Genomic DNA, 15450 nt, shown 5'->3' with positions numbered 1-15450 from the left:
TATCCAAACAATTTTTTAAAATTGTTTATAAGATATATAGAATATTATAGTCCAACTTTATTATTATGTTCTATAAGTTCCATTTTTTATAAAAAATTTATATTATAGCAAAAATACAAAAGAAAAAGATTGCTATAATATGAGACAAAAATATTGTAATAATCAAAATAATAATTAATATTTATCTCAAGTTCGAAATCAATATTCTTTATTAAATACAAGATACTGACAATGCTGACAATGAAAAAATGAAATTTAAATTTTAATAAAATATACTTATATTTATATTTAATAATACGAAAATCTTGATATTAAAACTTGATCATATCTGCATTTTTAATCCTTAGATTAAGTCAAGAAAATATATAGAATATCATTCACTATCTATCGAAATATATTAATCATTTAAAATATCTATCTTGCAGAAATATAATTACTTTTATTCCATAGTAAAATATTCTATATATTATATATTATATTCTTTTATCGTAAATCAACGTTTAATTAGATTTGTATATTATTATCAAGTAATGAATGATAAGAATTAATAGAATATATCGACTCAATCTGATTTTTTATTTTAGAAGTATTTATAATTTTATAAGCAATAATAAGAGAACAGTATATCACTAGAATTCTATGCTTTATATCTAACAGTGACAGTGTATCATGTAAATACTTTTTCTTTTTTAAGAAAATTCAGTATTCAAGATAAATTATTAATTTTTTTTAATTCATTATTTTATTTTAATTATTTATATATTTATGTTATTTTATATTTTATTTTACATAAACTATGAACATTTAAAATAATATTTTTATGGAAAATATTTAAACAAATGATACTTAAGTTAAAATTCATTAGATTTTTTATAATGTGTATTTAACTTGAGGTATATTATAAAGAGTATAATATATTTTTCTATCTACGATAGAAAAAATCGTGATGGAAATTAAAATAAATAGGAAATATAAAATAATTTATATATCGAAATTAAATATTTTCCATAATTTTATAATTCAATCAAGAAGTTACGGTATATAATTTATATTTCACATTTTTCAATTTGTATATAATTACAATAATAATTGCAATAATAAATATCATAAATTTTTCTATATGTTTTACAGTTTACAAACCATTTTTATAAAACGATTTTTGTCAGCAAGAATTCGATCTGAGAATCTGTAAAAAATGGCTGTCTTTGAAATTCTTTGTGGATTTATCATATTTATTCTCGTCTTTTATCATTATCTATTGAAACCTCAAGAATATTGGAAAAATCTTGGGGTACCTGGACCCAAGCCAATACCAGTTTTTGGCAACTTTTTCCGTTTGACAATCGCAACTATGTCAATAGGTGATTTGATGACAAAGTTTTATAAAGAATATAAACACGAGCCTGTATTTGGATTATATATACGAAACGTGCGTGTTCTGGCTATAAATGATCCTGATTTAATCAAGACTGTTCTTATAAAGGATTTCTCAAAATTCGCCCATCGTGGTCTTGCTCTGAACGAGGTGGTAAGTGTTTAATAATTTTTAATATTTGTTAAAACCTTGTATTTATCTTTCTATTTATTTGGTAAATTATATAATTGGCCAAAAACATTGAAAGAAAAATAAACATGAATATATTTTTGAATTTTTGAATACAAGAAAAAAGTTTTATAATAAAAAAAGATTATTGAAAAATAATAAAAGTTCAAGTAGAACAAAATGCATTTGATCAAATAAGTTTGATATGAAATCAGTATTTAATATTCTTATAAAGAAAAAAATTTATGCAATATAATGTAAACTTATTACATTCTATAATAATTCTATATATAATGATATTATAGTTTATCTTTTTAAATTCTAGATAAATTTTTTAATTTTATTCATTCTTCAAATTATCTCCAATCAATCTCTAAGATCTAATCAATCTATTTTTACTATAATAAAATCTAACACGTGTAAACTTAAGTAAACGCAATAATTAATGATTAAATATAAAAATATAAACTGATAATTAATAAATGACGTATAGAAAAATATATCGAACAAAAAATTTTATCGCACAATAATATTATTCATATTATTTATTATAATATTGGAAATTTACAAGAAAGAATTTCGAAACTCGTGTAAAGAGAAAAAAGCTTTAACAAAAGATTATGTTAGAATTAATCATGTATATTAATGTATCACGCTATGCTGGAATTTAGAAAGGAAAAGCAATTATTCTGTTTACAAATATTTCTCATTATAGATGGAACCACTTTCTCAACACCTGTTCGTTCTGGAACCACGAAGATGGCGGCCATTAAGGACGAGATTGTCCCCGATATTTACATCGGGCAAACTGAAGGACATGTTCTCCCTGATTATCGAGTGTTCTAATACCCTGGAAAAATATGTTGAACACCTGATATCGAAAAACGATCGTGTCGAAATACGAGAATTGGCTGCCAAATTCACCACTGACGTAATTGGCAGTTGCGGGTTTGGAGTCGATATGAACGCTATGTCGGACGTTCAATGTAAATTCCGCGACATAGGAAGGGAATTTTTCGGTCCAAGCTTTAAGCAGATATTAAAGATCAGGCTTAGGGAAAATTTACCAAGATTGTACACGTTTTTGGGTCACATATTGCCACGAGATGAAACTACTACTTTCTTCACGGACGTTGTTTTGGATATGTTAAAGCATAGGAGGAAAAACAATATCTATAGGCCGGACTTTATCAATACTCTTATGAATATTCAGGATCATCCTGAAAAGTTAGACATAGGTATATATGTTTGATTTTCGATAACATAAATTGAACTAATTAAATTGATATAATTGATTTAATTTTTATGAGAATGAATTTTTTTTTAAACAGAGAAAAAAGACAGTTGATAAAAAAATTAATTGATAAAATATAATAAAATATATGTGATAGGTACATTTCTTAATTTTATTTTTTTATTTTATTGCAATATGATTGCAAAATTAATTGATCAAGATCAATAAAAATATATTTTCTAAAAGAAATTAAACGTCAAGAAGTGATTGATTTAATCAATGATCAAATTACTCATCGAACAATAATATTGATTAATAGTAGATATATAATTGTAGAACGTGATAAATGTGATATAGATATCGAACGATTGAGAAATGGAAATTTTAGTTGTAGTTGAATATTTTTTCAATCATGATTTATGAAATGAAATAATCCAACATTTCTTGAAATGTGAAATTAGAATGTAATTTAACTAAGTTTTTATTTATGCTTTTCAGAATTAACGGAACCTTTGCTAGTTGCACAAGCATTCCTTTTCTTCGTGGCTGGCTTCGAAACCTCCTCGTTAACTATAGCTACTGCCCTTTACGAACTAGCGCAAAATCAAGATATTCAAGATAAATTAAGAGACGAGATTAGAGAACATCACAAATTGAACAATGGAGAATGGCAATACGAAAATATTAAAAGCATGCCCTGTTTAGATGCTGTGTTCAAAGGTATATTATTACATACATTTAGATAAAAATTTTATAAACTTAAAACAGTTGAAATATCTAAATATCTAAATCTAAATCTAAAAATCTTTTGATAAAATAAAAATAAAATCTGGAACGTGATAAAAAGATGGTTTTAAATTTAATTATAAATATCGACAGTTTATTTTAAATTTAAAATAGAATAAAAAAAAATAACAAATATTCAAAATTATTACAAAGCTATATAAATTTTCTATCTGATTATATCTTTAATTTTAGAGACTTTAAGAAAATACGTACCTCTAACAGTTCTAATGAGACAAAGTTTGGAAGATTATACTTTTGAAAATATAAATTTAACGATTCCAAAGAATACGAGAATCTTTATTCCTATATACGCTATACATCGTGACCCTGATATCTATCCAAATCCTGAAGCGTTTGATATTAATCGATTCAGCAAGGAAGCAGAAGCGACGAGACATCCTATGCATTATTTACCTTTTGGCGATGGTCCAAGAAATTGTATTGGTATGTAAAAAAAAAAAAAAAAAAAAAATCTACAATTAAGCAAAACAATTGACAAAGCACATGATATAATATCGATCGTAATATTCGATTGATTTAACTTTTATTTAAATTAATATATGATAAATCTTATTCAAGGATGTATTCAATATAAAATTTTAATATTTGAATATTTAGAAAATTTTAAAAAACTTTAAATATATATTTTTCAATAATAATCAATAATAAATGTGATTTAAAGACGTATTATTTTTATAGGTGCGCGTTTTGCAATTTTCCAAACCAAAATTGGACTGATAAAAATTCTTCGTACTTACAAAGTTGACGTTTGCAATGAAACACAGATTCCATTCATAAACGAACCACGCACGTTTACTCTAGCTCCCAAACATGATCTTATTTTAAAAATTACGAAAATAGAAAACTAGTAGAATATGATTTTTCTAAAAAATTTTCTAATTAATTATTTAACTATTTAAACTATTTAAAGATATTATAGATAGATATTATAGAAGATGTACAGATGTAGTATCTTTGGTATAAATATTATTATATGAATATTTTTATTTTTTTAAGGAAATATTCGTAAAAATTAGAGATTTCGAAATGTAAAATTTATTTTAAGATTTAGTAACCACACTAGATTTAGTAATTATCATAGTATCAAATATTTTTATTTATGAATTGTTTTCTAAAGTGATATTAATTTAAAAATAAATTCAACTCGATTTAGAGAAAGAATAAGTCAAAAATTTCGAAATAACGTGAAATTGATTAAAAATTAATAAAACTGTGATTGATAATTTGAAAATTATATTTTTTTTTTATTTGTATCCTTTTTATTCCTTACTTTTTTGTTTATTTAAGTAGCAAACTACAAATAAAAAATGTATAAATTTATTCAAAAATATATTTATTTCTAAATTTTATAAAATTATCTACACTTAAAAATTGTCTATCGTTAATTGTAATTATTTGCAGTAAATAATGAAATTGTTTGAATATTGCCAAATTGTTAAACTTTGAATATTATAAGATATTTATAATATTTATATCTAATATTTATAAAAAAAAAAAAATGTTCTCTCTAAGTTGAATATATGAAGTGAAATCATAGAGATGTATAAATGAATTCTTTGAGATAAATAAATATAAATTTTAAATAAAATCTTTAAAAATAGTGTAGAAATATTTTTTTTTATTTAATAATATTGTCATTATACCGGATACCATATAGAATATAGAAATAATTGATTCTTACAATTTTTATTGTCAAAATATATTCAATAAGAAGATATATATTTTTTACATGTGTTACTCTTTTCAATATTTCGATTTCAATAGTTAAAAACTTTACTAATTATTAAGAAGAAAAAGAAGTTTTATATTATATAAAAAAATAAAAATCTAGTTTAATAAAAATACATCATTTACAATTTTTTTCATAAATAATTCTATAGATATATGATAAAATAGTTTTGTACTTTATACTTAATTTGCCATAAAAACATTTGCACTTTTTTGTGAATTTTCAGAATTTTTAGATTCTTACATAATACAATCATAAAAATTTTTCATATCTTAGAAAATTCATCTAATTTGATTTGAATGTGAATTTATATATATTAAGCATAATAAATCATGCGCATAATAATTTCTTTTGCAAAGAAAAAATTTTTTGAATGCATGAAATTAATTGTAATAAATTAATTTCTAAATTTTTATCACTTTTTTTATTTTTAAATACATTTTTGTCCGGAAATCAATAGAATTTTATAACAAAATTATTGTATATCATTTTATATAAAAATAGTAATGTCACAATTAATTGGTTTTAATTATACATTTCTTTTTTAAATTTACTTAGAATGTATATAAACTTTTATGATTGATTATATATATATATGTATATAGACAACTGATTATTTATCCTGTGTGAGTGTTGATACTTAAGCCTTTATATATTGTTCATTTATTGAAGTAAGGTTCAGTTGTGCAATTAGATTGTGCATGGAAATATAAAGAGATATCAAAAGATACACAAAGATTATTAGTATTTTTATTTTTAAAAAGAAGGTAAAATTTGTTAATAATTCAATTATCGCGTAAAAAGAGCTCATTTTGCAGTGTAATATACGAAAATTGTGTTGAATGTTGTTTATTTTTAAAAGTTAATAAATTAAGAAAAATCATATTATATATTATAAGTGAATATCGATATAAAAAAAAAAAAAAGTTCGACTAATAATGGAAACAAATAATGTAAATAAGATTAATTTTGTGAAATTTATAATTGAAACAAAATCTTTTTTATAAAATTGCATAATAATTAAAGTTTAAGATACCGATACTTAAAGATAAATAATTATTTTGTGAATTTTTTGAATGAAAATTAAATTCTTAATGTATGTTTCTAATTGATGAAAAATACGAACATTTTGCTAAAAATTATTTCAAATATTATAATGTAAATTATTTTAAAAAGTTAGAAAAGTAATGCAATTTTTTACGCTATATTAAAAAATGTATCTTAAATTCCAAAAATTCTATTACTCATAATGCTTGAATAAATATTATTTCGCAGCAAACAACAAATTATAATAATTTGTTCAAATTTGTTCGAATTTGTTCGAAGTTTCGCCAGTGTTAAAAAATGTTCATCAATCTGGAAACACTTTGTGGATTCGTAATAGTGTTTATTACGTTTTATTATTATTTAACGTCTAATAACAATTTCTGGAAAAATCGTGGCATACCTGGACCAAAACCAACCATCGGTTTCGGAAATATGCGGACAGTAATGTTTGGGAAGGAATCGTTTTCACAATTTCTTACCACGGTATACAATGAATATAAGGACGAATCGATGATTGGAATATTTTTTAGAAGAAGACCCGTCCTGCTCCTCAAAGATTTTGATCTCATCAAAGATGTTATGATTAAAGATTTTTCCAAATTCGCGAATCGAGGATTTTTGAAAACGAATCCAGTAAGTATGCATATTTAGCTTGAAAGAAATTTTATATCTCGCGTTCAAACAAATAAACAACAATTGTTCAATTTATATATTGGAATGAAACAAAAATTGGAATTTATCAAGTTTTAATGAATCTTATTAACAATAAATTGAACAAAAGTTACTTTCGTTACAAACGTTTTTAATTTCTTTTTTAATAATAAGAAAAGTAAATATGATTAATCGATACGATTTTTCAACGAATACAGAAAGTTCCATTGACAAACCATCTCTTCGCTCTGGAAGTAAAAAGATGGCGGCCACTGAGGAGCCATCTCTCTCCTGTATTTACATCGGGTAAACTGAAAGGAACATTCGCTCAAATTCTTAACTGTTCCAATGATCTTGTGACTTACATGGACACGTTGTTGAAGATAGAAGAGTCCATAAATGTGCGTGAAGTTGCCGCAAAATTCACCACCGACGTAATCGGAAGCTGCGTTTTTGGGATCAAGATGAATTCATTGTCGGAAAAAGAGAGTGAATTCCGTCGAATTGGTAGAAACATTTTTGCCACTAATTTTACAAATATATTGAAGGTCAGGTTGCTGCAAAGCATGCCGCTCCTGCATTCCTTGCTCTGTAATATATTGTCTAACGAGGAAACGGAAATGTTTATGAGAATTACCAAGGAGACAATAGAATATAGAGAGAAGAACAACATTGTCAGACCTGATTTTATGAACATACTTTTGGAACTTAAGAAACATCCCGAAAGGATTACTGATTTTGGTCAGTATACAAATTCTTAATAAATTTGAATCGATTCTACGAGTAAAAATAAATAGAGAAAATATTGGTCGAGGCTTATTTATCGAATAAATATTAAAAATTTATTACATAAATTAAAATCGATTAAATTTTGATGAGACAGAGATAGTGTAATCCTTGTTGGATGAAACTGGATGAAATAGAATACTTGCGGAGAAATATAACATGTTTGAAGATCGAGGAAATATTTAATATCATTTTTTACTATACTTAATATTAAAATATTTTTGATATTTTTATCGTGTTTATTTTTCTATTCTTATACACATAGAATTAACAGATGATTTGTTAGCCGCGCAAGCATATATTTTCTTTGCGGCTGGTTTCGAGACCTCTTCGACGACAATATCCAATGCTCTGTACGAGTTAGCTTTGAATCACGATATGCAAGACAAATTGCGAAAAGAAATTAAGGAATTCGAGGCGAAGAATAACGGAGAGTGGAGGTATGAAACCATTAAGGAGATGCAATACCTGGGAAAAATATTTCAAGGTGAGTATTACGATATTTTTCTTCAAATTTATCTTGGCTTTTAATTTTTGATTTAAATTATTTTACGGATTAATTAGGTTTTAAATTTATTTTAAGAATACGGTTGTTTAATTAGTTTATTTTTTTTTCCTAACTTTTAAAAAGTTAACTACCGTAATAGCATAATTTATTTCCATTTTATTTACAGAAACGCTAAGAAAGTATCCAGCATTGCCATTTTTGAGCAGGGAATTAATCATCAACGATTATACGTTTCAGAATACTAAATTAACGATTTCGAAAGGTACATTGGTCTGGATACCCGTTTTTCCCATTCATCACGATCCAAATATTTATCCAGACCCAGAAAAGTTTGATCCTGAACGATTTACCGAGGATAAGATAAAAGAAAGGAATCTCATGCACTACTTTCCTTTTGGCCACGGACCAAGAAATTGTATAGGTACGTAATATAATATAATACAAATTCGAGATTAAATCAACTGTTACAAGTAATTTAAGTGTTATTTAAGTTTAACTAATTTATTTCAGGTGCACGTTTTGCAATCTATCAAACAAAAATTGGTCTGATAAAAATCCTCCGTAATTACAAGGTTGACGTTTGCTCTAAAACATTAATTCCTTACAAATATGATCCATTTTCGTTCATCTTAGTACCGTTAGGTGGTTTATATTTGAAAATGACCAAGATACAAGATTAAATATTTACTACTATTAAGTATTTTCATTTAATTGTGCGCGTAATTTAATTGTACTTAGGAAAAAATTGCATGGTATTTAATTAAGTTGTATATAAATACTTGTGAATAATTATAAAATTGAACGGGTATCTTGTATGCAAAAACAAAACAATCATTTATGCTTTTGTCATTATTATATTTATCAATAATGTCATCGCAATAAAACATTACGTTACATAACTACAAAATAGTTAAACGATTTTGTTACGATTATAACTTAATAAAGTTTCAAACGATATTTTTGTATATCAATTTTTGTATTTTGTTTTCGTTTTTAAAAACGAATTTCTAAAGTTATCTTTCCAAACTACACAGAATATATCAATATTTTGTGTATTATATATACAAGATAGATAATAGAACATCATAATCATAAATTTATTTCGCTCACACTTTATTATAAATTGATGAACAATAAATGTTATTGTTGAGAAAGATAAAAAAGAATACCGATACTTAACCGCTGTGTTTAAAGGAAAGCAGAAATTTGCATATGAAATTCCTTTTCATTTTCTTTTTAAGAAAATTTTAATTATTCGCAATCTTACGATTAAAACGAGTTTTCGACAATTATGCAGATTGCTTGAATAAAAAATATCGCATTCATAATTTATACATACACGATAATTAATTTTTCATGATTGATTTTAATATTCATGATTGATCATTTAATAATGATAATTACTAAAATATTTAAATATTTTAGAAGAAGTGTCAAATTGAATTTTATTATCTTCTATTAAAAACACAATTGCAGTTTCATTATTCAAACAGCGGATAGATATTCAAATGGAATACTTTCGAATTCGCAATAACTCGCGAACTACTCGTAAATAGATCAATTTTTAAAGATGTATCATCTTCTGAACGAACATCTTTTTTTGCTCTTTATTGATTTCTTCATCATTGCTTCATATAGGTATATATTATAACTTGTAAATTGGAAAATAAAATTAAAAAATATCCAAGTTGTAATCTCATAGAATAAATTTGAATGTTAAAAAGAAAAAAAAATTGTCCAATATCAAAAAAGATTTTTGTAAATTTTTAGATTGTACATATTTTTTGACAGTAAAATATTTTCATTTTCTCTTATTAATATTAATTATAAAGATTTTAATGTGATGAATGAAGTTGAAAAAATGTAATTAATTAACTTAAATAAACATTCGGTATATTTACGCAATTTCAATATGCATATAAATATGGATATAAAAACTGCAATTAATCGATCAGCTGTATATTTACGTCAATTGTTGCTAATAACACATTTTTATATTTGTTAAGAATTAATAATAAATGTCACAATGTAACCTTAACTTTTTTTTTAAAAGAGGAAAAAAAACATTTTTTAAATTGCAATATCGCAACTGTATCGATTCAAAATAGATCAATTTTTATTTTTATTACATGATCGGAAATATTTCGCGTACATGATTTCGCTGATTTTATTCTGCATTTCACAGCATTAATTAAATTAGCATTGTTCGATAAATTTAAATATTTTTTCGATGATTTTGTAATCTTTAATAATCATTTTTCAATAATATTGAATATTGAATAATAATTAATTGTTTCCAAAAAGTTTTTCATAGTTTTTATAAAAATCAGTTTTAAAAAAAATAACAAAAATCTAGGAAAAAGTTAAACCATATCATGCGCAGATAATTATAGAGAAGATTTTTTTTATTAAGAAAAAAGTCAAAGGAAGCTACTACCAAATCATTTTTGTTTTTAATATAACTACTAATATATTAATTATGGATAGACGTTAATTATGGAAGATGTTTGAAAGACGTTTGATCCTAAAAGCCAAATTAAATAGAAAAATTGATTCATAAATATGTCGCGAATAATTTTTAAAATAATTTTTACATAACAACTTCTCCCTTTATTTTGACAGAAAACATTCTAATTTTCACGAAAATATATCAATATCTTGTATTATAAAAATTTAAATATTGGAAAATGATATAAATCTCTAACAGTGTTAATAACTTATTATTTTTTTTATAAAAAATGATTAGAATCGAATGTTATATTTGAAAGCGTTATATTATTGAAATAAATTTGATCTTTGTACGTTCATTTACAAAAAACTGTAGAAAGAGAGTAAGAGTAAGAGAAAGAGAGAGAAAGAGAAGAAATTATTTTCTCCTTGAAATTAATTACAACTTTCATACGAAATATTTTTTCATGTAATTTCGAACATTTCTTTTTTTTATTTAATTTGTCTTATATACAATGTGAAAGATCAATGACACTACTGCAAAATTACAAAATTTCAATTAAATTCATCATGAATTGAAAAACAAACGCCACGAATCTATGTAGAAATTCAACAAATAAAAAATGAAAATATAAGATTAAATCTAAAAAGTGTAGAAGATAATATCGATAAATATTATTATATATATATATATATTTTTTTTATTTATTCTATTTATATTATATAGCAAAAAATCTACGTAAGCATATGTCATTTTTATACATGTATATGTGTATGTGTAATTATACATAATTATCTAACAGATATTATAAATCTGATAAATTGTTTGACAAATCTGCAGTGAATGTTGAACCGTCTTCGGTGTAGTATTAGGATAGGGAATCTACACGCCGAGCAGTACAATAAGTAAATATTAATAATTGCAATTTAGATATTATATTCAATTAAAATTTAGCAATTATTCATATTCAATTCGAATACTCTCCATTTTAATTCTTAATATCGGATGTTACTTACGTTGAATATTCGGATATGCAATCAGATTTATGATAATAAAATAGTTTATTAAGTGAAGATCGAATCGTGAATTTTTAATTTAGATTCAAAAATATAAGTTTAAAGTGTATTATAAGTTTTGATAATTAAAAAAAAAAATATATATATATATATTATATATCGAGAATAAATTCGAATATTGTACATTAAAATTTAAGATCCAAATAATTTTTTTATAAAAATTTATGGAAATTAATGGAAATTATTCTCTTTTTATGCTGTTTTTATAAAACAGACAATTTTTGGATTTATTTCATGATTAATATTATTTCGTAATATAATTGTATCGTTTCTATTTTTTTGAAAGTTTTTGAAAAAAAATGTTGTTTTTCGTTTTTCATCATTCATTTTGTTGTTGTATTACGTTAAATTAAATTTTAATAATTATTTATTAATTATTTGTGTTTTTCAGTTCACTGCAGATTAATGTTTAATTTCAAATTTAAAAAATGATCGCCAATTTGGAAATTTTCTGTGGCATAATAGTAATACTCATTGCATTCTACTATTATATAACGGCTCGAAACAATTTTTGGAAAATTCGTGGTATACCTGGACCGGAGCCTCTACCTGGATTCGGCAATGTCTTGATGATAGTTTTGGGGAAGGAAGCGCCTTTCCAATTTTTAACGAGGGTGTACAATGAATTTAAAAACGAAGCTTTGGTCGGTGTATTTATGAAAACGCATCCCGCCTTGGTTGTCAAAGATCCCGATCTTATCAAGGATATCATGATTAAAGACTTTTGCAAGTTTCCTACTCGAGGATTTCCACAAAGTGATCCAGTCAGTATGAACACGAATAAATATTTATAATTATATTTGTTTATTGATTGCACATTTTTCATTTTTCCATATATTCGTTTAAAGAAAAAATTTTGTTTCTTACGTTGGCTATAAATATCTGATTGTTCATCGAATCAAATTTTGATATTTAATTTTTAAAACGTATCAAATAAACAATAGAAGAATAAATATTTGATTTGACTTTTTAAAACACAAATCCTATCTTTCAATATTTTCTACTATATATATATATATATATTTCTCTTAACATTCTAAATATTAAATTTTGTCGTTTATATTCGTCGATAATAGGCAGATCCACTGACCCAGCATCTCTTCTTAGTGGAGGAAGACAAATGGCGGCCATTAAGAACGCAACTATCTCCAGTGTTCTCAACGGGTAAACTGAAAGGAACGTTCACTCAAATTCTTCACTGCTCCGATCATCTTGTCACTTATATGGACAAATTGGTGGAAAAGGGAGAGCCAATCGACGTACGAGACGTTACCGCCAAATTTACCACGGACGTAATTGGAAGTTGCGTGTTTGGCATCAAGATGAACTCGTTGTCGGAAAAGGAGAGCGAATTTCGTCGATTCGGAAGGCAAATTTTTGCTACGAGTTTCATAAAGATATTGAGACTCAGGATAAAACAATTCTTGCCGATGATTCACTATCTGCTCGTTCGTATATTACCACCTGATGAAGAAACGAAAATAATGTTGAAGTTAACTCGAGACACGTTCAAGTTTAGAGAGACGCACAATATTGTCAGACCGGATTTCATGAATATACTTATGGAACTCAAGAAACATCCTGAAAAGGTTCCCACTCTTGGTTAGTATGTAATTTTTAATGCGTAATTTTTAAAATTGGTAAGCCTTTATGCACGAATGAATGCATAGTGATGTCCAGAATTATTACAGAATTATTCTAGATTGAAAGGGATTTTAATAGGAAAGTTTATAATTTATTTTATAATTTTTAAATATTATCGTTTTCGATCGTTTCCTCAGAAATATAATTCTTCTTGAACAGAATTATCAGAATTTGGAGAAAATGACATTTGGACAAATATATACTCGACAACATTTTAACATCGTGTTCAATACTTACGTTAAATCTTCAATATTATTATTCTAATAATTCCATTTCTTCTTGTTAGATTTGACAGATGGTTTGATAGCCGCACAAGCATACATTTTCTTTGCTGCTGGTTTCGAGACCTCATCGACGACAATAGCTAATACTCTTTATGAATTAGCTTTGAATCCCGATATCCAAGAAAAATTGCGAGAAGAAATTAAGGAATTTGAGGCGAATAATAACGGAGAGTGGAAATACGAAACTATACAAGAAATGAAATATTTGGATAAAACATTTAAAGGTAAGTAAGTTAACTTGGAATTAAATGTAAAACGATAATAATTTAAATGTGAAAATTTCATCTAGATATAATATGTTTCGATATTTGCTGCAAAAAATATAACACAAAAGTCACATGATTTTATGAGAAACAAGTCTGAATATTTTCATTCCTATAACAATACAATTCAAAATTGAAATTTTCTATTACAAAACATTCGATTTCAGAAAAAGATAAGATTAAAATCAAAAATAAGTAGTAAAACTCCATGTACGAAAAAATATAGGAATTGAAGGAATATAGTGAAACTTAATGAAATAAAAACTAAATGCCAACATGATCCGGTCGTTACATCGTTCTGACTAATGACGCCATTATATTGATCATGTACATTAAAAATTGTAGAAAACAAATTCTACATAACTACTTGAAAAACAAACTACATTGTGCTTCGTTTAATTATCCTATTATCCGTTCGTTCGTAAAAAATATATCTCCATCAATTTTCAATTGTCAATAATTAAAATTAGAAATTTGTTCATTTGTTTCATTTTGCCATTTTAAATGTTCATTTTAAAGACGTTCCATTGTCTACATTATTCTTCATACTAACTTCATTTTTATTTGGTTTACAGAAACTCTAAGAAAGTATCCAGTATTGCCATATTTGAGCAGAAGGGCACTCGAGGATTATACTTTCGAAGGCACTAAAGTATCGATTCCCAAAGGCACATTGATCTGTATACCAGTTTTTCCTATTCACCACGATTCAAGTATCTATCCGAATCCAGAAAAGTTCGATCCTGAAAGATTTTCGGAGGATGAGGTAAAGAAAAGGCATCCCATGCACTATTTCCCTTTTGGGCACGGACCTAGAAATTGTATCGGTACGTATCGATTTTTATCGAGACATATTATACATTGCAAAATTTTGCAGATATTTACACTTTTTTACATAATTAAAATTGTGTTTTTGACAATAGAAAAAAAGTTTAAATTCTGAACTTTAAATATATATAAATATAAGATATATATTTAAGAAATTTTTCTTAACTTAAAAAAATTAGAGTGCATACATCTATAAAAAGAAAGTGTAACTTTAAATATTATTTGATATTTAAATTAATTCGTATATATTTCGTTTCAGGTTTGCGATTTGCAATTTACCAATCAAAAATTGGACTAATTAAAATTCTCTCTAATTACAAAATTGAAGTTTGTGATAAAACGTTAATTCCTTATAAATATAATCCATTTTCATTCATTTCGGTACCATTAACGGGTATATTCTTAAAGATAAGCAAATTAGAGAATTGATACGATGTTCCTTTAATTTGAAATAGAATTGTTTAATGTTACAATATACATATTGTATATTATAAACATTGTAAGTATATTATACTTATATTTATAATATATATATTATATATATATATAATTATTGAAATATATGTAATTGTTACAGTCGTTGTTAATTGTATTATTTTAA

The 15450-nt window shown here is 24.9% G+C and overlaps 3 protein-coding genes across 3 annotated transcripts; all 3 read left to right on the top strand.

Annotated features, from left to right (window-relative positions):
- Positions 1–605: 605 nt before the first annotated feature.
- On the top strand, positions 606–4904 carry LOC147656611 (putative cytochrome P450 6a14). The gene is made up of 6 exons (XM_086914160.1): positions 606–671; positions 1132–1528; positions 2259–2781; positions 3276–3497; positions 3756–4007; positions 4263–4904. The coding sequence occupies exons 2-6, from the start codon at positions 1196–1198 to the stop codon at positions 4430–4432; spliced, it is 1500 nt and encodes a 499-aa protein (XP_086770286.1). The 5' UTR covers positions 606–671; positions 1132–1195; the 3' UTR covers positions 4433–4904.
- A 1753-nt stretch (positions 4905–6657) lies between these two features.
- On the top strand, positions 6658–9270 carry LOC100871819 (putative cytochrome P450 6a14). The gene is made up of 5 exons (XM_031917087.2): positions 6658–6993; positions 7230–7752; positions 8063–8284; positions 8472–8726; positions 8816–9270. Exons 1-5 carry the CDS (start codon positions 6658–6660, stop codon positions 8983–8985), a joined length of 1506 nt encoding a protein of 501 aa, XP_031772947.2. The 3' UTR covers positions 8986–9270.
- A 2328-nt stretch (positions 9271–11598) lies between these two features.
- LOC100863455 (putative cytochrome P450 6a14) lies at positions 11599–15348 on the top strand. Its single transcript, XM_003694506.4, has 6 exons — positions 11599–11659; positions 12222–12594; positions 12907–13432; positions 13761–13982; positions 14597–14848; positions 15109–15348. Exons 2-6 carry the CDS (start codon positions 12259–12261, stop codon positions 15276–15278), a joined length of 1506 nt encoding a protein of 501 aa, XP_003694554.1. The 5' UTR covers positions 11599–11659; positions 12222–12258; the 3' UTR covers positions 15279–15348.
- Positions 15349–15450: the final 102 nt, after the last annotated feature.

The sequence above is a fragment of the Apis florea genome, unplaced genomic scaffold (genome assembly GCF_048593485.1).
Source record: "Apis florea isolate Af1SG1 unplaced genomic scaffold, ASM4859348v1 contig_3585_pilon, whole genome shotgun sequence".
NCBI classification, from domain to species: Eukaryota; Metazoa; Arthropoda; class Insecta; order Hymenoptera; family Apidae; genus Apis; species Apis florea.
The sequence above is the reverse complement of the archived record's forward strand: the minus strand, read 5'-3'. Positions and strand labels throughout refer to the sequence as shown.